This window comes from Ambystoma mexicanum, chromosome 4p (assembly GCF_040938575.1).
Source record: "Ambystoma mexicanum isolate Mex_15411 chromosome 4p, UKY_AmexF1_1, whole genome shotgun sequence".
In the NCBI taxonomy this organism is placed as follows: domain Eukaryota; kingdom Metazoa; phylum Chordata; class Amphibia; order Caudata; family Ambystomatidae; genus Ambystoma; species Ambystoma mexicanum.
In genome coordinates this window covers 666,118,162-666,143,200 of record NC_090927.1, presented here as the reverse complement: position 1 = coordinate 666,143,200, position 25,039 = coordinate 666,118,162, and the positions used below count along the sequence as shown (strand labels likewise).

General features: G+C 45.9%; 1 protein-coding gene across 3 annotated transcripts in view; it reads right to left on the bottom strand.

Annotated features, from left to right (window-relative positions):
- Positions 1-25,039, bottom strand: part of COL19A1 (collagen type XIX alpha 1 chain) — a 2,241,461-nt gene that overhangs the window by 1,398,015 nt on the left and 818,407 nt on the right. For all 3 annotated transcript variants that reach the window (XM_069606203.1, XM_069606204.1, XM_069606205.1), the window contains exon 11: positions 13,049-13,102. In XM_069606203.1, coding sequence (XP_069462304.1) covers positions 13,049-13,102 — 54 coding nt within the window. The remainder of the gene's footprint in view (positions 1-13,048; positions 13,103-25,039) is intronic.

Genomic DNA, 25,039 nt, shown 5'->3' with positions numbered 1-25,039 from the left:
TGCAATGAAAATATCACAGTAGCACTGCTGCTCGCCTGGAAATGTTCAAAATAATATTTAAACAATGTTGCAATTCCTTTCATGTGGCTTCTTTCCAAACTCCACACTCTACATTTCCACTTTAAATCACTTCCATGACACAGGTACACCCACTTTTAGTACATTAAGCGATCCATAGACACGCAGTACAGTAGAAGCCTACCAGGGTAGCTCAGCAGGTTGACAGACCGATGCTGAGATGTTATATATTCAAAACTAAATGCTTTATCATATCATAAGTGTTTCAAGGTGCGACGAGGCAAGGGAGGGGGAACAGAGAGAAGACAGACAATGATCCTACTAGGCAAGGTGTCATTCAGATCGCGCAAGTGCATGGGAAGGTGGAAGGAGGAAAGTGCGGGGGCGAGGGGAAGGGGACAGTGAGTACATGGGATAATAAATAATAATCAGTAGCGTCTGGCCAGCTGGTGGCAAGTGCAAGCGTAGTGCAGACATCAGGTGTCAAGTGCCAGTGGTGGAACTGTAAGGGTACAGAACAGTCCCTAAGTGCGGGGGGTTGCCAGGAAGGCAGTGCGAGTGTGCGACTGGGGGGGGCAGGGTTTGAGAGCAGGGGGGGTTGCCAGGTGACCAGTACAGGTGACCAGTGCAGTTTCAGTATCGGCCAGGAAGTCAGCAGGGGAGAGGAGGAGAAAAGGCAGAAGCAAAGAGAAAGGTTTTGAGGTGCTTCCGGAACCGGAGATGATTCTCCTCAAGTTTCAGGGAGACAGGGAGGCTGTTCCAGAGGGAGGCCTCAGCCGAGGAAAGAGATCTACCACCATCTCGTTGCTTGGAGAGGCGACTGACCCTGAGGGAGTTGGAGGCAGATGAGCAAAGAGCTCGAGAAGGATGATCTTTCGGAAGAGAGAGCTGAAGGTATTAAAACCACAAGCCCCAGAAGGCCTTGTGGACCATACAGAGGGTTATGAACTTAATCCTCGCAGCCACTGGGAGCCAGTGCAGAGATTTCAGTCCTGAAGAGATACGATCCCTGGGCTTGAGGCCAAAGACAAGTCTCGCAGTCCTGTTCTGGATGAGTTGCAGAGGGCGGAGAGTAGAAGCAGGCAAATTTAGAAAGAGAATGTTGCAATAGTCCAGCTTAGAGAGAACCAGAGCTCTGGAGACATTGAGCACCTGGGGGAAGGGGAGGAAATTAAGAATGCCTCTGAGGAGGTGCGGCTGGTAGTGTGACATCTTAGAGATGTTAGAGATGTGAGGAGAGAAGGAGAGTGTGGAGTCGAAGATGACCCCGAGGTTTTTAGCCTCACAGGTGGGAGCAGGAGGAGGGTCAAGGGAGGCCGGCCAGAGAGTTACAGGAAATGAGGGAGCAGGTGTTCCAATGAGGAGAATCTCGGTCTTACTGGCATTAAGGCAGAGATCATTGGTGGCACACCACTTCTGCGTGGCGGACAGGCAGTCAAAGATGAGAGAGGGAGAAGAGGTGGCTGAGGGTAGCCTGAAAATGAGCTGAGTGTCGTCCGCATAGCATTGGAATCATAGAAAAAGTGCTATAAAATGTGTTTGGCCAGTGTATGGGTTGGGCTGGTTGTTTGCTTATATTCAGGATGGAGGTGGGGATATTTCTGTCCCTGTAGTGAAAATCAAAAGTTGGCACCCATGAACCTACAGTTTAATTTCCTAAAAACTGCTGTCAGCACAACAGAAGCATTTATTTTTGATTAACCAGTTTGACAAGCATATAACATCTTTATAAATATAACCTGTGCTAAAACACAGAGGGGCACACAAATAACAGAGTATGTGTGGTGTCTGACAAAAAAACATTTCAACGAAAACTAGTGAACGCAAGCAGCATTTCTCAATTTGGAAATTACTTTTGTTTTTTTATGGAAGTGCGAAATGCACATTTGGAAAACAATAGTGTGCCTAGCATGTAGAAAGCCTGCATAAAACGCAAAGGAAGGGCACAAAAATTACATGATATTTGTGTGGTAGTCCAACAAATATCTGTCTTTTGGAGACAGCTACTAATAAATAATAATGCAGCAAAGAGGTTTTTGAAGTTCTTAATATAATCGTGAAGGCATATGTTATTCCATCTGTTTATAGAAAGGAAATAATTGGGCCAAAAAAATATTGGTAAAAATTCTGAGGTTTATAACTATCCCCACCCCGATATTGCCCGCTAGTGGCTCTCCACTGTTGGCCTCCACTACAAGTAGCTCTAGCTAAGGTAGAGGTTGGAGACTAAACGGTCACAAAAAGCTTCAGACCAGACACGCCTTCCCTGGAGTGCTCTGCATCACAACCTGAACCATGGGAAGAAATTGGGCTGGACTGCATTGTCTCTCTGCAGAACATGGGGAGGAAACCTACTTTGGAGTGATTTTGATCGACTACTTCTCCAAATTCAAGTTTGTTTCAAAGATCGCCACGCCATGTTCCTCAAAGAAATCTTTCAAAAGGAAGTCATACCAAGACAGATGGTAACCAACTAAAGACTCCAGTTAGTCTCCACAGAGATGAGCAGCCAACAGCATAATCCAGTGCAAGGCAGATCTATACAACCCCCAGATAACGGTAAGTGGAAATGGCAGCCTGAAACTAGCTATAACCTACAACAAGGACCCTTATGTAACAGCCATGAAAGTCGTAGCAACGGATTGGCTGATAACCAACTCCATCACAGGAGTCTCCCCATTGCAGTTAATAAGGGGAAGAAGAGACTTCTCAGCGTTCATTGCAAAATGGCTCCCAAACATTAGAGGAGATAAAAACTATGTCTGTGGCCGGGATATTGGGGAGAGTGAGAAGGAAAGAAGGAGCCAGTCAGGAAGTTGGGCTGCACTGTAAAGTAATCGGTGGGAAGTCTAGACTTCAAGGTAGGAGACTGGGCCAAAGGTCAGAGAAACGGCAAGAAATCAGTCACTCTGTTTAAATACAGCCCACTACAGAGGGTGGTGAAAGTGGCCTCTAAATCACACAGTCACAGCGCAACAGCAAAAGTGGAACGTGGAAAGAGTCTTTCTGTACAAAATCAAGACTTAGTGAGTCCACATCCAGGATTTTCAAGAGCTGAAAGGTTGTATGATGAAAGTCAACTAAGTACACCCAATTGTGGTGGGAACTTGCATGAAAGAGCTTCCTTGTTTGATCCAAGAGCTACTGAAAAAAACAGTGAATCCATGATCTGATGGTCGGCAAGAAAGAGAAGGAATGTTCCTGCCCACCAGTGGCAGAGCCAGGTGGGTAATGGGGGCAGTGCCCCCCCCCCCCGGCTCCATTCTGGTGCACCCCCCCCATATCGGGGCCGGCTCCATAGGTCTGTCAGCCTCTCCACTCAGAGCATCTGCCACCATGAATTTGTAAATGCAAAAAACTGGGCACACTAACCTGGGCTGTGTGCAACCCTGCTGCAGCCCATGCCTGGGCAGGGGATGATGGTTTGATGTTACTTTCACTTTGCTGCTGAAAATGTGTTGTCAGACTTCCACGGGCCCCAGACTATATGCAGCCTGCCCGCCTCAGTGCCCTTACAACAAGGCAACAATCTTCGGGGATGGGGCACGTTGCATGCACGGTCATCTCCTCCTCCACTCCACACGACAAGGATACACAGGCAGGTCAGGGCACATTTGCTATTCTGTAGCAAATCTATTATCTGCCCAGAATCAAGTGACCTGGACCGTTACTGACTGTGCATGCCCTGCGTACCTCCGCACGCAGTCGTCAGTCTTGTCCAAATCTGCCAGAGTCAGAGAGCCACCAATGGCCACAGCAGCAACACCTCTGTTTCTCCTGCTGCCTGGCCTGCCTGTAGACGCACCGTCCCCTGGCTGAGGCAAACCGTGCGAAGACTGCCGTGCGGATGATCGTCACGTGGAAACTGGAAAGGTGTTTATTTGTGTGATTGCCTGCGTGTATGCATCTGTAGATACATATATGTGCCGTTCTACTTTGGGATTCCTCTTCAATCATTTGTGAGCAGCATTAAGACTGTTTTACGTAAGGTTCCCGACTTCCCGCCTTCTGTACTGGCACAGCGACTGGAGGTGAGACTGGAATTGAACTGACCGATGACTTGACAGTCACATTTCCTTCAGGCACTTTCTGGTTTGTCTGAGGGAGTCTGCATGTCGCCAAGTTGTTCGCGAGGCAGCATGTACACGGGTTTCAAAATCAAGCTGATGTATTGGCACCACTTGGGAGGGGAGACTGTATTATTAAGCGAGACTGAGAGCTTAATTGTCAAATGCCTGACAATTGACTGTTGCTATTTTACTAAATCCCATCATGTATTGTCCAGTGTCTCCCTCCGGATGTGGCAGTGCTCTGAGACAAAGCAGTAACTGCAGGCCTGTCACACTGACAATCAGAGTCCATTGTGGTTTTGTGTGGTAGGAGGGGAGAAGAAAACAGAGGAAAGCTTGCTGATGACGCACATGGTGGTAGACCTATTTGCTCACTGTGTCTTTTTAGTGTCTGCATCGAAGATGCATTTTGGTGACAGCCGAGGTTGTTTGTTAGAAAGGATTGTCTGGTTACCATCTCGAAGGATATTGAGGTCTAACTCCTTCAATGTGTTATCCGTGGCTAATGTAAAATTGGCCACAGTAGGACAATGTCCTTTGCACCTACTTTCTGGAACTCCCCACCCCACCATTCCGAGGAGTTATAGCTTATTGGCCGTTTTTAGGTGAGCTCATTTGTTTGCCTAAGCGGTTATGGTGTCTCCCCTAATGTGTTGCATAGTATGGCTCTCCTTTTCTTAGTATTCAGGATTATTTGTTTTTTGTTGTTTTTATCTTTGTAAGTGCCCTGATGCCCATGGGGCTTGTTTGTCTTTTGGCGTAATATAAATATGTAATTTTTTTAAAGGTGATCCTTAAATGTTGGTCTTGTGGGGTTTGGGGAAGGGCAAGTGGCCAGGAGAGTATTGGTGTTCAGGGGGTTAATGTGTCCATGGGCATTATTTTCGTTTTTGTAACATTGAGGCAGAGCTGATAGCCATTCATGCAGCTTTGCATTTGAAGAAGGAGGTGGGTGGGGTTGTCGGCTGCACCTGTGGCTAGGTGGCATGCGGTGTTTACATGCATCAGCTGATTTGCAGAATGTTGATGGTGTGTGCTGGTGGCAACATGCACACATTCACAGGGATGGGTGATAGGACAGCCTCCTGCACTGCTTAGCAGCACATTCCAACGATTGGAGATTGGAGGATTTTTAGTTTCTCGTGGTGGGCGTGTTTGGTGAGGAAGAAAGAAAGTCATCTTGGCACAGAGCTCAGTGACGAAAGTGGATGCATCACGGAGATCTTGGCAGAGAGCAGTGCAGGGCAGTGATCGCGCGCCCCCTCTTTTTTTTTGCAATCATCACAATTCACTTTTTTGGGCTAGCACTGCATTTTATACACAAGAGCACTGTGCTAGAAAGTAGAAAACGAGAACCAAATCAGTTCATTCATAGGTATTTTTCATTTGTAATTGCTGGTTATGTAATATTTCTGGTCATAGAGAGGGTACAATGTATTTCACCAGAGGGTTTGCCAGCGTGAAAAAGTAGGGCAAACAGAAACAGGTTACTCCAGAAATGAACCTGCAGTATGCCTGTAGAAAAAGAAATAGATTCCTGGCTGTTGTAGGAATACAATAAAAAAAGTAAAACCAAAAATGGCAATATTTCCTTTGTGAGAACACACTCATGATGACTTTGCCATAATAGTGACAGTATTAGCGCCTGTATGGACGCACATGTGATGGGTTTGCCCCAACACGTCAGCATTTTCCATTTCTAGGATAGAGCTATGATGAAATTGCCCCAACAGGCCACAATCTGTCCCTGAAAGGACACAGCTGTTACGGCTTTGCCCCGAAATGCCAGCATTTTTCCGTATAAGAATAGACCTGTGGTTGATTTGCCTAAACATGCCCGAATTTGCCCACGTAAGGACATATCTTGGAAGGCTTTCCCCAACATGCCAGCTATTGCTCCTACAAGAACAAACATATGCCGGCCTTGCCCTAACATGCCAGCATTTGCCCGTGTAAGAACACACATATAATGAGGCCATGCATTCCAGTTAAGCTTTGCATAATTACATTAAGCATAGGCATAGTAGAAAGACTGGACACACGCACACGTTTTTCAGCATTAAAGGGTATTTATTAGGTATATGTGCTTTATTTATGGACCCTTTCTCAAATTACCGGACATTCTTAAATGGTGATATCACCATCTCAAAACTCTCTGTTCTTAAATAATGCCCATATACTACGTAAATACATGTGAATGCTTGAAATGTGTGCAAATAAGGCGTTGCACAGAATCATATTAAGCATAGACAAAGAAAAAGACTTCTATTCACCACAATAACCAGCAGTATTTTTTACTATGTTTGCTTAATGTAGTAGTGTTCAAACCCTAACTTTCACACACACCCTCATCTTCATGCCCCTCACTACCCATAAACGGCTGTCCAGGGCCCATACCGGCTACTAGCCTCCTACATCATCTTTCCAGCTGGTGCACTGCTCACTCACAAACTGGTTCCCTCTGCTAGGATTCCATGGCAGCTGAGAGTTCACCATGTAATCCAAAGGCTGGGAGATTTTCCACATCATGGGAATAAAAGAGCACCCGCCATAACATGAGACTCAACAGCTTTGCTATTGGCGTCAAATAAATGATTTGAAACTAAGTGTTTATTAAAGTGAACTTCTACATGTATGTAGAAAGCAAGATACAGTAAGGAAGTATCCATGTCTAATGCAGAGCTGTTGGGAACATTCTAACCATAGCTCAGTTCACGGACACATCTTGTTAGAAAGACAGCAAGTGGACTCCAAATTCCAGGGAAGTTGATAGTACAAAACTTTGCTTCTGTAAATGGTCTTTCAAGTTGAAAATGTTTGAAAATGTTTGCAAACAAGTAATTAGAGCAATGACAAACACAATAGTTCCTTTTACAATGGGTCTGCAATCTGGAGATCAAAAAGCGTTACTGCTGCTGGTGTGGCCCGCCGTCCACCTAAAGGGCTAACCTCTGTATAGAAACTGGGAATATCACCCCTTTGAAACTTGTGACTGAGACTCCTTTTTCCTCTCTAATGAGCAGAGCCGGCTTTGAGGGGGGGTGAGCTGGGCGATCGCCCAGGGTGCCACGCCACCCAGGGCGCCATTAGCCCCCACCACGCCAGCTCGGGGGAGTCTTTCAAGGGCTCCCCTGAGCTGGTGTAGTGGGAGAAGGCACCGCAGGTGGGCTTTTGCTATTAAATGCGCCCATGGCGGCGGGTGCATTTAATAACAATACGGTGCTGTTGTCAGCACCCTAGTGTTATTAAATGCGCCCCTCCACTGCAGGTGCTTTTAATGACAAGAGGGTGCAATTAGCCCCCCACCACACCAGCTCGGGGGAGTCTTTCAAGGGCTCCACCAAACTGGCGTAGTGGCAGAAGGCGTGGCAGGCGCCCCATTGTTATTAAATATGCCCTCGGCGCGGAAAGCATATAATAACAATAGGGTGCTGATGCACCCTACTCATTTCATTACCTCCTCGCCCGAGCGAGGAGGTTAAAAAAAAAAGAAAAATGGCACATCCTGGCCCCGCCCCCTGTTGACCGGGAGTGTGTGGGGAGAGTGGGTTCCGGGGGTGCCAATTCGCCCATGGCGCTGCTGCCCCTAAGGCCGGCCCTGCTAATGAGGGTGAAGATGGTGGGAATCCGCTAGTCCCAGACCAGAGGGGGGAAGTAAGGGCTGGCGCCCCTGTGCATTCTGAGATGTAGCATGCCTCCTCCATGCCTCAGACCACAGGGATTAGTTGAGTGTGGTTTAAGGCCCTGTGGTATGGTACTTTGGTATCCCAGCACTCTGAACTGGTGTGCATTGGTGGAATTGCATGCCTTTACTAGAGGGAAGAGTGGAATACAGTACAACCCTTTTCTGGAGGAAAGACAGAGGACTACTGGACCAGTAACATCCCCGAATGTGGGAGGCTAGGCTTTCTGAGAGCTGGCCACAGACTGGCACGTTTAGTGCAACTGACCAAAGGTGCAGGACCAGGCACAGGGAGATGTGCTAGATGTGGCGCGCTCCTGGATCTGAGTGGCAGAGTGAGTCAGAATGTTCTTGGTAGCCCTGACACCTGAGTTGTGGGAAGATTAGCATAGCTTAACCAACATGATGAGTGGGATTAATGCCAAGGTTCTGACTCCTTACATTAAGGAGGGCGAAAGTGGTGTCTACAGCCTGACGGTCTACCAGAGGAGAGACTTAGGCAATGGGTGAGCCAGAGGGCAGTAGGAAGGGGGCCACCCCCTAGCTTCCCGCTGGTGCCCAGTGCGCCCCTCAGCTTCCCGCTGGTGTCCTATTATCTGCGCCCCCGGCACCAAAAGCTGCCTGCGTCACTACCGCTGACTGGGACATGGTGGGAGGAAGGGTGGGGGCAAATGCAGTGATGCACAGCACTAGCCTTGCTATTTGGTTACCGGGCCGGCTTCGTACAAAACAAAAGAAGGGAATTTCCTTTTAAAGAAAAGTACGACTCACGAGGCAGCAACGACCCACCGGGCCACACGAAGATACAGGAGGTAAGGGAACAATGATGATGGTGATATGGAGTGACCAATGGCAAGGCGAGGGGCCTTGTGCTTATAATTTTTATTGATGATTGTTAATGGTTGTTTTGAAGGAAAGGGGCGGCGTAATAACAAGTTGCTGGAACAGAGACTAGAGAGCAGAACAACCGGAAAGAAAGTTTAACAAAGCGGGAGCTTAAAAGCTTGCAAAAGAGAATAGATAGGTTTGAGTAAAAACAAAGAAAAAAGAACATCAGTACTTGGTCCTAGTGTGGGCAGATACAATCCAGAAAAGAAAGGAGAAAGAGGGGAGCACAGAAGGAAAGCTAAAGAACAAGTAGGAAAGTGGGGGGGTGTCAAGTAGGAAAGGCAACAAGGGAAAAAATACAAGAAAATGGTGGGGAGCAAAAGGAAAGAAGAAGGGAAAGAAAGCTGATGGACACAAAATTGAAGGGGTTTAAAAGAGAACATGTTATTATGTTAATATGTATAACGAGGCCTTTCATCAACAACAATGAAGCCAGTGAGTTTTATTTGAACCAATCTCACACAACGTGCCTCCCTTGATTTCCGCAAAGTCGGGGAATACTATTGACTATGAGGTGCCCTTCTACCACCCTGGCACAAAACCTGCCTCTACCTCTGGGTGAATCCATAGCTTCATTCAAGGCCTTAAATATACTTTTTTTAAAACTGTACTTTCCACCTTTGTTCATACTTTCTTAGTTATACCACAACTAGGCACTTACTAGTGGTTCCTAGACCCCATCTCTTCCGGCTGTTAACCAAAATGACAGCCTCACATTGTGTAAACGTGATTGCCATTCCAAAGACAGGGTCTGCACCAGTGCATTACACACCATGTGATTTTTGCATATTTTCTACATAGAGCTGGGTAACGGCACATAATAACAGCATCTACCTCTGTGACGAATCAACTTCCGGTACACCAGTGGTCAAGGGATGAATATCGTTTTCTAAAACATCAATCGGCCCCACACCTCTAGTACACCAGAAGGGATCCGGGCAGATTGGAAACACAAGCAAATTATAAACCTCCTTGTCCAATTTTGGTAACATGGACGGAATGGCAGGCTTATCTCCGTACGGTCGTGAATCATTGGTTAGTTGCAACAGAGCAAAAATAAATGATTACCCAATGATAAAAGCGACGGTCCAGCCAAGGTTGTATAAAAATATCTTCTTTATTAGCAGTACAACAAACTGTTTTAGCACACTACAAAATACAGCCAACCCTGTAAAGGAACACAGAGGACAGACAGTTTCACAGAGGAAAGGGATGCACTCTGAATACTGACAGAAGGGTAGTTGGTAAAGCAATCAGTCTTAACTGTTCACGGTTATTTGGTTTCAGCACCAAGGGAGCAAGTGTTTGTATATGTCACTAGGGGCCTTCGGAGAAGGACCAGGGGGACCAAACGACAATATACCTGGTGCTTGAGATGATCTTGATGCTCGACAGCATCGAGTCTGTTCCAGGGCACTTTGCAGCTCATGCAACAGAGTTCAAGATGGGAGACAGCTGCGGCTATCATGCGGCAGGCAGTTCAGCAAGCAAGGCTGGACGGACGGCTGCGGCTGGCCTGCACAGTGGTTCAGGGTCAAGAATCATTGTCTCTGTGCTGGTTGGCGGATTTCAGAACGCTGGTCGAGTCGACCTCGACGGCTTTAGTGACTGCAGCGTGACAACAGTCAGTGGGGCAGTCGGTCACGGTTCAAGGGCTCGACTGTCTCGAAAATATCCTTAAAAGATGGATGCCGGTTGATGCTTGTTGTGGCACTCCTCCTAGCTTCTTCGCAGGGATTGTTTCGTCTTTTAAGGTGGACGGCCCAAAGCTGAGAATAGTGTTTGCAGGCAACAGCCTTGTCCTTTGTTCAGAGACTCTCTGGCACCTCCCACCTAGGAAGCTTGCTGGCAGAACCTAGCAAGGCATGCTGTGCGCTGGCTGGTTACCGGCTCTGGAGCTGCTGGACGGGTCCTCTGAGACCAGTATCTCTGTGAGGTGTTTAGGGCAGGGATCTTGCTTCCCTCCTGGAAATCCTGATCTTCCTTCACTGGCGGAAACTGTAAGGCAGACTGTACCTTCCATCATGGTCTAAATGAGTCCTTCTTCTTACTCCTTTCGAAGCCGTCGGAAGATCTGTCAACATAGGGCCTCTACCCTATTTTAAAGCCAAATGGGTCCCAGTGATTGGTGCAGGCTAAGTCTACCTTAATTAACCAATCCTGGGTCCACACCAATAAACTACTGTAATGTGTAATGTCATAACCAGAGTGCTTTGCAACAGGAAAGGTAAGGGGTGACAACATGTACTACTAAGTCCCACTCATCTTCCTGTCTGTTGTGGATCAAAGTGTCTCTCTGGTTAACTAAGCTCTCTGTTGCTCCCGATCAAAGCTAAGTTTTTGGCAAGTACAGACTTTCTGTCTCCATCAATTCACATACTTCTACCCTCTGAAAGGGTGTCTCCCTGCAGGGGTTGCCTACTGTAAACAGTTGTCCCAGACATGACATTCACTGCCCTTCATACAGAGGGGTGGGAGCTAGCTTCAAGTTGGCACATTGCATATCGCAGAGGTGTTGGTGTTTCCTGTCCCCTTTTGTAAGTTCTGCGATCAGGCCCATGCAGGCATGTTTCAATTAACTCTCATAGGTATGTGCTGCCACCAGCAGAACTTAGACAATAGAGAGGGTGGATCCATGGAGCCTTTGATATTTAATTAGGCTGGCCATGGCCAGAGGAAGGTGTTGCCTTCCCCCTTCCTGAGAGGCTTTGGTGTACCTGTGGCTGTCACATTTCAGCTAAATGTGACAGGGTGGACTGCACCTGTAGGCTTTGTCCCCCCAGAGTAAACTTGACTATGTGTTTGTTGTGCAGCGAGCATAGGAAAATGTGTGCAGATTAGCCCCACACATTTTCTGAGATGGATCTTCCTTCATCAAATTTTTCACAAAAATTTTAAAAAGCCCAGGTGAGTGCACACTTCCCGTGCGGATGGTCTAATTCCTCACAGCCTCCCACATACATTCCATGCAGGAGATAAGCAAACATCGACGCCCACATTAAAAGAAAATTATGGTGGACAGACTCAATTTCACATTGGAAATCCTCATGATTTTTATGCTTACAAAAACTAAGCAGTCTTCACAGGGAATCGTGTAATGACTTCTGACATGCACTGACATGTTAAGCAGTATTCATGAATGGGTCTACGAATGGGTGTAAAACCACACAGAAACCAGCGTCTGTCCGATATTCGGTGCAGAATTGCAACCAGAGCTGGCCTTAGGGGTGGGGTGCCTGGCACCCACCTGGGGCACCCTGCCCCACCATGTGAGTTCGGAGGAGTCTTTCAAGGTCTCCCCAAAGCTGGCGTTATGGGAGAAGGCATGGCAGGCACCCTATTGAAATTAAATGTGTGCCTCTCTGAAGAGCAGAGTGCATTTAATAACAATATCGAGCTGATCAGCACCTATTGAAAAATGTGGGGCTCCGCGCCCCCAAGACCAGGGGTGCACTTGAGGGGAGTGAGTGCCACACTTTTGTTGGGTCGCGCAGTGCGCTGCAGCCGCTAAGGCTGGCCCTGATTGCAAACTTTCATAAATTCTATAAAAAGTGCAGTGCCACTGCCCGCAGAGAGCAATACTTATGCCTTAGTGCACGGTCTGCAATCTTCGGCTATGCAGATGTTTTTGACTACAACTCCCATCATTCCCAGCCATCAAAGTCAATGGATCAGGGGAAATGTAATCCAAAACATCTAGAGAGCCAAAGGTTGCAGACCCCCTGCCTTAGGGTATGTGTTAGAGGCCCTCGCAGTGCAACGCCCAGGTCAATCCATGGCGACTCCCATTAAGCTTATTCTTTTTTTCGTAGTGAAACTGACTGCCCAGGGAGTGTGCTATATTGAATATAATGAGAATGCACAATACGCTTGTGGACTCCTGTGACATGCAAAGAAACGGTCGGGGTAGGACGCTTCTGTTAGTGCAGTTCGCGATGGATGGAGGATGCCTGCATGGTTTGGTGTTAGGATTAATTGCTAAACCTGTTCTTTGTGACTCTTTCTTTAGATGGAGATATTGCGCTAAAAGCATTGGACGGTAGTTTGATTTAAAAGACCTCATGCTTCTTCCTGTCAGTGACCTGCGTGGTTTGTGACGAGCGTTCTTTTCATCAGGCCTACAGCGAGGAACACGCTGGTTTTGTGCGGAGCCAGGGGCCAGGACCTTCACCTTGGAAATATAACATTTTGATACATGTGAGTGAATGTACGTTTATACCCGCGTGTACAGTACACACGAGCACATTCCATTGTTTATGCTGTACCTGCATATTAACACTAGAAGGCGCTGCTGCAATGCATTGTGTTAGCATCCCTGCCGTATCTGCGGCCACATAACATAAGACTAGGAACGACGTGCATTGTTACTGTGAAAAATGAAGATGTTTACCTTTGCGCCATTAAATCCGGGTAGGCCAGGAGCACCCACCAGGCCTTCGTCTCCCTGCAAGAAAACGCACAAAAGCATACATTGAGTACTTGCCAGTGCCGGGGATACGAACAAAGAACAAAAGAAGTATGTGGAGCGGTAATTTTCAAAAGATAAACATTTCTATTTTAATCTTTAACGAAAGCATTAAGACAGCCAATCGCCATTCACCCATACATATACCATTTTGCATGGGCGTTGCTAGGGGGGGGGGGGCTAAGGGGGCTATAGCCCCTGATCTTTTGGTTGTAGCCCTGGATAGAATCTCAGGAGCTACAGCCAAAAGATTAGCTAGCCCCCAGTCCCAACAGTTCTGACTTCAGAGTAGCCCCGGGTCTTTTCCAGACCTAGCAACTCCCCTGCCATTTTGAAAGTGACCACTGCAGCTTTTTTTTTTACCAAAAAATATGATGTCAAGTAGTGTCATTTTACAAAAAAAAACACAGATTTTGGCAAGTAGCGACTTCAGCCCCCAACATCAACTACAACATGAATGAATCCACGCCATAGTCTGTGGTTATTTAGTTCGTGCCTTTGTGTCTATGCAGTTTGCAGGCGATCCGATCGCCCAAGAACAGGCCGAACGTCTCTGAAACCGGAGTAGTGCCGCCGAGAGCAGTCCGCGGACACCGAAGCGCAGCTGGAAGTTGAGAGCCTTATCCCAGAGGCCCAGTGATCTCTCAGCGCCTGCTAGCACTGCACCCGCGCATTCCGCGAGCTCCTGTCCCCGACAGCGCTGAGAGCGTTCCGCCACCTGCGCCTGCTCACCGCAAACGGGGACCACCAGGCATTTCACATTAGCTGAGCAAATTGCCTTCCACGCCTGTAAACTGGAACTAATGCCCGGAAGCTGAGCTCGAGGTATTTATAGGAGGAAGTGCCGGGAAATGACTTCTGATTGCAGTGTAGCTGTTGTATGTTAGGGGTCATGCATTTGCCTCTACCTTGTCTGCTGGACTATGTCTTATACTTCTGCGGACAGAAAGGGCACGTTTATCCGTAAGAACCAGTCTCTCCAGATACACGCTTCGAATCAGTACTGTCATTTACATACTCGCAAACATATCAATATCATTCAGGGGCGACTAGTCCTGTCCTGGTTATACGTTTGCATTCTGGGGCTTGTAGGCCCGATCTTCCTCATTCCCCAGTCTTAGAAGTGGCAGAATACAACATTACAATGAGGCCTTGACTAGTGTATCCTGAATGCAATGGTTATTAATGACATATATGCATATACCAACACGTGGCATGAGCAAAAGATGGCATTTGCCTCCTTGCTCTCGTTTTTGACAGAGAATTGAATTTAAGAAGGTGTTGATTTGCTGGTGGTATCCACAGTTATCAAGGTGATTGCATACTAGGCTTATTCTTTGAAAAGGCTCTGTCTCTTCAAAGGTACAAAGTCCCTCAACATGACCAGGTTGAACGTGTTGCTTACAATGGCCACAGAAGGAAGTGCTTCAAACCATCAAACAGGCTCCTTCTAATGAGAGTGAATGCGCACAAGCTATGGGGGCTAAAGGCCGCTTTAATGTGACAGGCCAAAGCTTACAAACATTGCTAACCTGGCTGAACATTGCTAACCTGGCTGAATAACCAAAACATTAACACATATAGGTAACCGCCCTTCCTCCTCTCCCCCATTCCCTCCCTTCAAATATTCCTTCTCCCTTCAAATCCCTGACATCTTTCCCAGCTTTATCCATGTCCTCTCCCTGAGCCATTTCTTTACTGCCTCTTCCCCTTTCTTGCAACCTCGAACTAGCCTGTCTGTCCGAAGAACAGCACTAACCACCCTCTTTACTGCGATAATAACCCTTCAGCTTCAACCAACCATCGTTTAACCAACCATGTCCCCTTCAGTGCCCTGTGATCCCCTCCACTCCAATGTTCTCGCCTCCTTCCAGCTACACACCGCCTCCTAAACCTGAAGGCCAGCCCGACCTGTGACATCAGCAACAATGGAACATATAAGTATAATTACGCAGCTGTCTTACTGACCCATCCTGCCACACAATCCACCAGTTCTCCCATTAACTCTCCTCCCAGTACATTTGTTAAAACAGAAAATCCCCCAACCAAACTGACAGGGGTTTGAGGGTGGGCAACACGTTCGGCAGAGGTCGAAGTGAGCAAGAGGTATCGGGAGTGGAGTAGCACTACTTTTATTTTTTACTGTTAACAGTTCTACTACTTTTTACAATCACCTCTACCATTCCACCGGAATAATGTTCTTTTTGAAGTTAAAACATACCTCTTCCATTTCCCACCCTATGGAAGTTACAGCCAAACGGAAATCTGTTCCACTATACATTCACGAAGCATGGATGCCATCTCGGCCTTGATGGACTCTATCTGGCTTCACCTTAACTAACAGAAGATGGTGGAGGTCCTGCTAACACTAAGAAAGTATCTCTCCTGATACCACATGTCCCCCTGATTTTTGTAAAACTTGGCAAGTTGTTGACTTAGGTTAAATGCTTATATGATACAGTTGGTAAAGGATCAGGCCATTTTCATGTGATTTTATTTTAACATCATGTAGCAACATGGGATTTGCCCTTTAATCCCACTGGACATGTACACAGTCATAGAAAGTGACTTAGGGCCTGATTCACAAAACCTTTTCCTATGGGACTGCACCATTATAAAATGCTTCTGTGAATCAGGCCCTAAGTCACTAGTTACTTCAACTACTGTAATGCACTCCTGTGGGGTACTTGAGAATGACAGAATATTCATCCCTAGAACTCTGTTGGACCAAAAGGGAGGGGGCACCGGTATTCTTTACCAACCTTCTTCCATGATTCATTCTAACTCCCTCTCTTTCCACTTTGTCCAAGTCGTGTGCTGTGACCTTTCTTTTGATTTATCGTCCTCCTGGTCCTCTTTCCACTTTCTACCATGACATTGATGTTTTACTTAGTATCACCCTGTCTTGTTCTAAATCCTTCTTGCTATTAGTGAGTCTTATTGTCTCTCTCCCCTTCCTACTCCCCTTTCCCACATCTCTGGATCCTCTATGGATCTTATTTTTACTTCTCCTTTGTCTACCTCTGATGTGTCTATTAATCCTGTTTCTTCCACTGATCATCATTTGCGCTTCTTCTCTATTTACCCTCCTGTTCTTGACACTTGCTTACCCCCTCTGTTCCTACCTCTTCTTTTTTCCGTACTTTCACTACCCATCTCTTTGTATCTTCCTCTATTGCCACTCTTCCATCTCACTCTAGTTTTTCAGCTCGTTCAATGGATGTAGCTGCTTCAGCTTTCCCCACTTCCCTTTCTACCGCTCTTGATACTCTATATCCTCTCTCTAAATGTCTTCCTTCTTGTAATCCTTCCCAGCCTTGGCTTACTCCTTATCTTCCATCTATGCTGGGATAGATCTCGATCTATGTCCGATGGTGTGTCCTTCTCGTCTTATCATACTTTGTATCATGATGCACTTCTTTCTTCTAAACGTCTCTATTATTCAGATCTTTGCACTGTCAATCACCTCACCTCTGCCGTCTTTTCCAATCCCTTTCTCGTCTATTGGCTCCTCCCTTGTCTGATCATTCCATTCTCTCTACACTTATTGCATCTGACTTTCTAAATGTCTTCACTTCTCAAGTGAATTCTTTCCGTTCTGTCATTTCTCTTACTTCTCTGCCTTCTTCTTGCCTTGTTTCCTCTTCTCCTTCTACTGCGATCATTTTCACCTATCTCTAATTCTGATCCCTCTCTACTCATCTCACAGGGTCATCCTACTGCTTCTTCCAAAGATCCTGTTCCCTCTACTGTTATTTAAAAAAATCTAGCACTCTCTCAATTCTTCTCAATAATTCTCTTATCACTTCTACTTTCCCTCTTCTATTTAAACATGCCATCATTCTTTGTGTCCTCAAAAAACCCACCTTGGATCCTGCCATTACTTCTAACTTTCGTCCCATTTCTCTCCTTCCTTACCTTTCTAAATTGTTGGAGCGTCTAGTTTACTCCCAGGTTTCTTCTTTTGTCACTCTTAATCCTATTTTGCCTTGTTTCCAGTCTGGTTTTCGACCCCTTCACTCCACAGAAACTGCTCTTCTTTCTGCCAGTGACTGTCTTCTTTCTGCCTGCTATGTAAAACACTCTTCTATTCCTATACTCTTGTACTTATCCGATGCTTTTGATACAGTGGATCACACATTACTTCTTCAATCCCTTTCCTCTTTTGGGTTTTCTGGTTCTGTAATCACATGGTTTCAATCTTATCTCTCTAACTGCACTTACTCAGTATCCTGGGCCAGTGTTTGTTCTGATCCCCTTCCTCTTTTCCACAGTGTTCCACAAGGGTCTGTTCTTGGCCCATTTATTTTCTCTCTTTATACCTCTACCTTGGCTAATATCATCTGTTCTTTTTGGTTGTCTCATCATGTTTATGCTGATCACTATTTTTATATTTTTCTTCTTTTACACTAACTATAGACATTAATCTCTCTTCCTGTCTCTCTGCTATTAATATCTGGATGTCGGACCACTTTCTTGTCCTCAATCCTTCTAAGACTGCAGTTCTCTTTATTCCTGCAAATGCTATTCATCTGCCTGTTTCTCCTCCCTTTATCTTATTTTTTCCTTCCCAGCTGCTTTTGTCCCTTACTTCCCACAGTCTTGGCTTCCATCTTGACACTAATCTCACCTTCGTTCATCACATCTCGATTACATCCCTTTCCTGACGTTTTCATCTTTTCAATACTCGCAAAGTTACACCTTTTCTATCTTTCAGTGCCACCAAGACTGTAATCTCTTCTTTAATGTTCTCTCCACTGTTCTAGTGTTCAGTACTCCTCTTTGGTCTCCTTGTCTCTTGTCTAGCTCCTCTTAAATCTGTTTTTAATTCCTCTATCTGTCTTCTGTATTATTTATCTATTTGTGACTCCATCTCTGCCTCTTTGGCCGCTCTTCGATGGCTACCTTTCCACTCTCAACTTAAATTCAATGTTCTCTGCATAGTATTAATTTCCCTCTATGGACTTGCTCCCATGTATCTCACCTCTCCTGGTTCCTTTTACCTTCCTTCTCGTAGTTTTCGCTCTCTAACCCACTTTCTGTTAACTGTGCCTTGCCCTCCATGTACTTCTTCTCTCTTACATTCATTTTCTTTGCTGCCTCTTCTCTACTGGAAGGCTCTTCCTCTCTCTCTGTGGTCTATCATTGCTATTCTACCTTCCGTGCTGCTCTGAAAACGTTCTTACTTCAATCTTAATTGTATTTTAGTTTCATTGTAAATTCTATTCTTATTGTATTATCCTTTTCATTGTAATTGTACTGTAAAAAAACAAATACATCCGAAAAACAAATATATAAAAATGTTCCAACAGACGGACCAACGAGAACTTAATGAAAAACAATACAGATGACCTTCTTCCTGCCGGTTCCACCTACTTGGCTGTCACCCTGGCCCATCCAACTCCTTGAAACGTGTTGCAACTTGCTCTCTCCCGCATACTGCTTTCCCTACTGGAGACACAGTTCCACTACTTTTTTGGCACACTTGTACCACTGATGTTCGCATTAACTGCTGACTGCTCCCGAACCTTCAACAGTCTCCACTTAAATAGCCTAGGGCCACTCTATCCCCAGGCCGGAACAGCTAGCTGGCCACTGTGCAGCACCCAAATATACCTGGCAGCAACATGTCCCGCATGCCCTCGAGGACCACTTTCTCTAGGTGCATAAGCAAAATGAAAAAAACAGAGGCCTGTTTACCATGCGCTCCATTGCAAGTGATACGGTGACCAGTATTTTTTTTTTTTTACTCACCTGGCTCACCCCACAGCCCCATCCCACAGTATCTGCATGTATATTGTGCGGTTTTGACTGTTGATGTAAGCATGTAAATAACAAAGGAGCTGTTGCTCTGATGACATCACATGCCTTGATATTTACTCATTCCTCAGCCACTCCCTCTGTCTCAAGCAGTTAATGCATATGGCTAGACCCTGGAAGGTTGGGGCTACGTTCTGAAAACCTAATGATGTTTATTTGGTTCATAATTGTTGACTATTAAAAAAAGGACTGTCACCTCCCTTTCCCCCAAAACCGGACAGTGCTTTAAAACAACAAAACTCTCAGAACAGGAGGACAGGGGGCCAATTCTAGGACAGTCCAGGCAAAACCGGGTCAACTGGTCACCCTATCAAGTGGGAAAGCCGTGTAATTCAGTGGAACAGCCGAGCCAGAAAGGGGCCTGGCTTGGCTCTTTGAACCGAATTGCAATACAAGTTTGTGGGGATATCACAAGATCGCGGGAGCGTGTTCTCGCGAGATCGCACATATCGTGATCTTGCGAGCCCACGTAACGCGGGAAAAAGTTCCCGCTTCAGAGCTGGCAGCCCGCCAGATGAAGCGGTCGCACCACAGCGCTGCTCCTGATGAGGAGCTAAGAAAGTGAGATCTTGCAGCAGCCGTACAGCACAGCTTCTAGGGTGTAACACCACAGCCACAGGAGGCTACATGGGGGCCCTAGAAGCTTACAGCGTGCCATCATAGTGCACACACTTCCCACAGTGATTCAACTGGGGAAGTCCTGAACTGAACTGAACTGAACTGTAAGTAAGTGCTTGATTTGAGTTTGGACATATAAGGGTCCACACCGGTTGCCATTTAATAAAGTCGGTTAGAACTCACTACAGCGTCCTGTCGTCCCTTAAGGCCACAACAAAGTTGTGCCATCAAAACACTTTGGGGCTCATTTTCATTGAGCCAGAACATAAATAAAATGCGTAAAAGCCATTTACATTACGGCTCATTTTCAACAATTTGCATGGCAGATGGCAACGGTAGATTATATGTTATGATTGTACCTCACCCTTCCTCTCCGCCACCGAAATACTCCAGCATTTGCACCCGCATGCATTTTCATTTTCAATATATTTCGATCACAGCAAAGTGAAGCCCCTGCAAAGCTTCCTCGCATACACAAAAACAGACGCAGAAGAATGCTTCCACTTGAGCTTGACACGAATGATCATGAAAGCATGCATTTCACATGAATGGACTTCTCTGTGCTATTGATGACCTACTAAACTGTTACTTCCTTTGCAGCCACAATTGTGAAGTGAAAAATGTGGTCATTTTTTTAGGACCATGAGTAGTTACAGGAAGAGTCTGTGGTTCAGCGAACACCATTCTGGCACGTAGAGTTTTTGTCCGTTTTTTATTAGGAATTCCCTTGCACAGGATTCAAAGGAAATACTTAAAACGCTAAAACATGCACAGACTCAGCAGTGCTGAGTGCATCATACAACAGTCCTGTGCAGAGTGATCGTGCAAGTCCAGGGTTCTCATCATGACTACTTCCCCGTGTTGGATTCACTTGGTTTGACACTGGTCACTGGTCTTCCCACGAGTCTCTAATTGCAGGTGCTTGAAGCAGTTGGATCAGTGAAGAGCCCAGAGCCCACCCCTGGGTGCCTTGCGTTGGTTTATTTACACCAATGTCAACTCGCAGTTGTCTTTAGTTCATGTCAGGGTCATCTAACCTTGATTGCTGCGTTCACAGCACTCATTACATGTGTCTTTGCTCTGCCTCCCTCTTTCATCTGTATATTTGATGCGTGCCCCAGGGAAGGCACTTCCGCTTCATAAGTTGGAGTGCGGGGGATCCCATTGCAGCCCACATTTTCCAGGTTTATCTGTTGCTTTTCCTGCTCTGTTTTCGATCGTGTGCACCACACGTCTTTTAGTTTTGCCTATTACGTGGCACGGAAAGCTCTGCTGATAAGCCAAAACTATTGTCATGGGAAGGGAAGATAAGAGAGACATGAGTTGTGATGAAGCAAACACAACCAGTGGGTGTTTTTTTATTTACCTGCCAATTGAACATCCATCGGCATTCTCAACCCTATAGCCATTCCTACCCACTACCTATGGGTTTTCTGTGCAGCATTCAGAAAGATAATGGCTTAATTGCAGCTATAAACCAGCTAAACTAGCTCCTGGTGTCATACAATTGGCATAACCAAGTGTGCCTTCAGCCACTTAATTTGTAAGCAGTAAGTGTGTCCTGATATCTGTTCCTTGCATGTATTGAATTTCTGTTACAGGCAAGCAGTGTTAAAGCCAACAGGTTTGTCTCTTGTATAGGTATTGGATAGGCAATTGCCAGATATTGCTATAATATGCCCAGGTACTAACATAATGTGACAATTGTTGCTATCTATTATACCCAAGCAGTACCAATAGGGCAGCGCCTGGAATATACACTTACCATGCCTACACACAAGCAAAAACTGTTGGCTTTGCTAATGCTTGTTTGTAAATTGCTACCAGCCTCCCTGACTCACAGTGTAAGGCTGCAGAAGTAAGACTCTGACATGGAGGGGTCATGCTGATTATTAGAAACCTTTATTCAACTGCAAATAGGAAAAGAAAAACCTATCTCTTCCTAACTCGAAGAGGGCTTTTTCCCTGCCTCAACTGAAGTAAATATTGTCAGAATGTCCAAAGCAGAAGTCCCAATGTCCAATGTCAGATTCCTAACTCTGTCCCTCACACTCTATGTTTAAACTAAACGAAGAAAGGGCCTTTCTAGCGCAAAAGGAGTAGTACTCTTCCCCTGGATGAAAGTCAGTTCTGAAACCTTCAGACCTTGAAGTATTGGGAATATCTCCCTTCCCCGGCATTATTCAGGCTTCTTGAAAAGTTCAACAATTGTTGGGGGAACTCTGTTACCTTGTTGGCCCTTCTCGGGCTTCTTTTCTTTCCCTGGGTCCCCGACCCTGATTGGCATACCTGGTTCCTTTTCACCAGGCACAGTTGCAAAAACAAAAGGAGTTTGCATGTGTATCCAAACTGAAGTGGGTACTTGACCCTGGTTGGAAGACCTGGTTTTTCCTCTACCAGGGACTGCGAAGAAGATGAACAACCTGGATGTACTCCCCAAGCTGAGGTGGGTCCCTGACCCTGGTTGGTAGTTCTGGTTTCCGCCCACACAGTACTGCGATGAAGAAGAAGAGCCTGGATACACTCCCAGGCTATGGTGTCCCACGCATACATGGTTTACTCACCTGCCAAGCACTGCATGCACTGTATAGCAGTTTCACAGTTGTCTTTATGTGGGTGCAGGTCCCTGGCTTGCAATTCTGTCTTTAGTTTCCCACTTTGCAGTCTCGGTTCACTCTCCTGCCAAGCTTTAGCATAAGCACATGTACATTCAACCATTTCTCCCATGGTTTGAGGGTTCCATACCCTCTTTTCCCAGCCTCTTAGCTCATGCCTCCAATAAGACCTTGGACCTCTAGGACCTCTCCGGCTACCCGCATACCTTACTGCACAGTCTACGTGGGTGTGGGCTCCTGCAGGGCAGCTGGGCTCAGTCACAGGGCTCCGGTGTCGGTCTGGAGCCTTTCTCACTCTGCATCCTCTCTGCAGTCTTTTTCTCCTTCCCGGCAGTGCGGTTTCTTCCACTTAGCGCACTCCCCCAGTCTCAGAGATTCTCAGAGTTTCAGCCCGTCCTGAACCAGCCTCGGAATCCTTCCCTTTGTTCTAGGCATGCCGGCCAGCTTCTGCCTACGCTTCTGGTCCATGCTTGATCTTGCGGCTCCTTCATCGAGGGCTTGACACTTCGTCAAGTCCTTCTTTACTTTTAAAACAGCTTCTTCCAATCGGCTGTCGAGAACCACTAGAATGGTCAAAATGGTTCTGATAAATATTCTATACTGGTCTGTGCCTCCTCGTCTCAATACTAAGTGAGTTATGATGTCGCGACTCACTAGAGATCTTCCTTGTCTCAGTACTCTCTACTTTTGCTGGGCTACAAAAGTAAATGGTATATCAGAGTAGGGGTGGAGAGGGACAATGTGCAGGAGAGGTTTGGCTTTTATAGGGAGGGGGGTCTAGGGTCAGGAGATTGACAGGGCTACCGCGTTCACCCGATATGGTCGACACTGGACGCAAAAGGGGTTTCCACTCCCATGAGATCCACCCGCTGAGTACCACCCCCAGGTGGACTATCGAGTAGCAGCCTCACCACCCTGGCCTCATGGGAAGGGTCTCCCCTTCGGAAGCAGTGACGACATCCTGGTATTCATCACAACAGGCAAAGGTTGATTGTTCCATAGCCTCTGCCAGTACTGTATGCTATATCTGCATGCTGACCATAAATGCCGTGGCACAGCACTGGTGAAAAAGATGCCTGGATCATGAAAGCGTTAAGATGTAAGATGATGTGGCACCTTTAGTTACGCTCAGACCAATAGCTTGGATCTATGTGATCACTGTGCATTTTTTACTGCAACTTCTGAAAATGTCAATTTTCTTTTCTTCGAATTTTTAGAATTCGTCTCACAAATAAATGCAGAGACCTCCCTCAGCCCCCACCCCACATTTCCCATGCCTAATTAATACTCCTATCCCACTTACCATCTGTATTTGTGAGAAAAAGTGCAAACACAAAAAAAACGACATTTTCAGATCGCAGTGAAGGGATTCAACATTTTCGTCCTATCCCCAATAGCTTCAGTTACTTATGGGGAACTACCACTTTCATACTTCATACTCCCACCTGATGCTGCCCTGATATACCCTTTCTCTTCTTGTTCAGGAAGAGGAGCTATTATTTCTTCTCTCTCTTAGGGAAAAGTGTTTTCACTATGGGGCTCATTTTCGAGTTCCCTGTAATTAAGCGTCGGGGTCAGGTTACATTCATACCTTTGTGTTAACAGGTCCCCACCACAAAATGTTCCTCATTTGCACTTCGAAGTTCAAAAAGGGAGTGTAAAATGGTGGCATATTCGTTCCGCCATTCCTCTCCACCATAAAAAAATTATTAAAATGGGGCATAACGTAAATGAAATGCGTAAAAGGACTTTTACACATTTAATTTACATTTCGCAATGCAGCAAAGTCAGCTCCTAAGTATTCACAAGTGTTTTTCCTTTGCGGATCATGCATAGGGCAGTAAATAAAAAAGCAGGACACATTGAGGCTCATGTACGAAGTCCTTGGAGCATAATAAAAACATCTTTAGGCCCGAGGCCATTTTTCTGTGGTTTTTAATGGCATGAAGGGTACATGGAACAGGAGTTATGTTTCAACCTCCCTTATCAGCTGCACCTCCAAAAACGACTCCGTTTTATCCCAGCAAGGGATTGGAATTCTTTGGTAACCCAAATGGATTCTTATGGAATCTGCTGGCTTTTTACACCAGCAAAACCCAGCGGATTCCATAGGAGTCCATTATAAATGTGGCCTACATGCGTAAATGGCAAGAGCCATGTACTCAGTACTGCAAAATGCTAAAAGAATGCATAAAGACAATTTCATAACTTTTGCTCTTCTTATAGCAAATTATTAAAATTGTATAGAGAGGAACTGTTTGCTCATAAGTGCAAACGTAAGTGGTCCCCCTCCATGCAACTTACTCAAAAATGTAAAATCAGCTCAAGTTTCTTCACAATTGGCGCACAAAAAGCAGGCAAATGTGCTCTATATTCTGCTAATACAATTATGTAAAAAAAACAAATTCATGGGGGATGAATGAAAGATTCATCTGGCTAAAGAATTGGCATGCGTTGCAAAGGAATGCAAACTTCTTACTGACAACATAAGGGTGACACCATGGAATGGATTTTTCAAATCAAGGCCTAGTCCACAATGTTTTCGGTTTCTGTTGAAATGAACGAGGCTGGACGTAGACTGTCTCTGCAGGCCGTGCTGATTTGCTTCTGATTAAGATCGAACATGACCCACAGAAACCTGCTCATAGACAAGCCAACTGATTCAAGCTGAAAAATCATTAATGAGGTTGTATCTTGTGACTTGGTTCTCTTCAAGGCATATGCATTTGGGGCTTTATACTTTATACTGTGCACCACTGATATTTGCATGGTCTCCAGGCACTCGCGTGGCTCTGTAAAAAAAGTGGGTGGGGTTGGTTGGTGCGGTAATAGGGATACAATAGAGGTTGTGATCTTCTGTAGA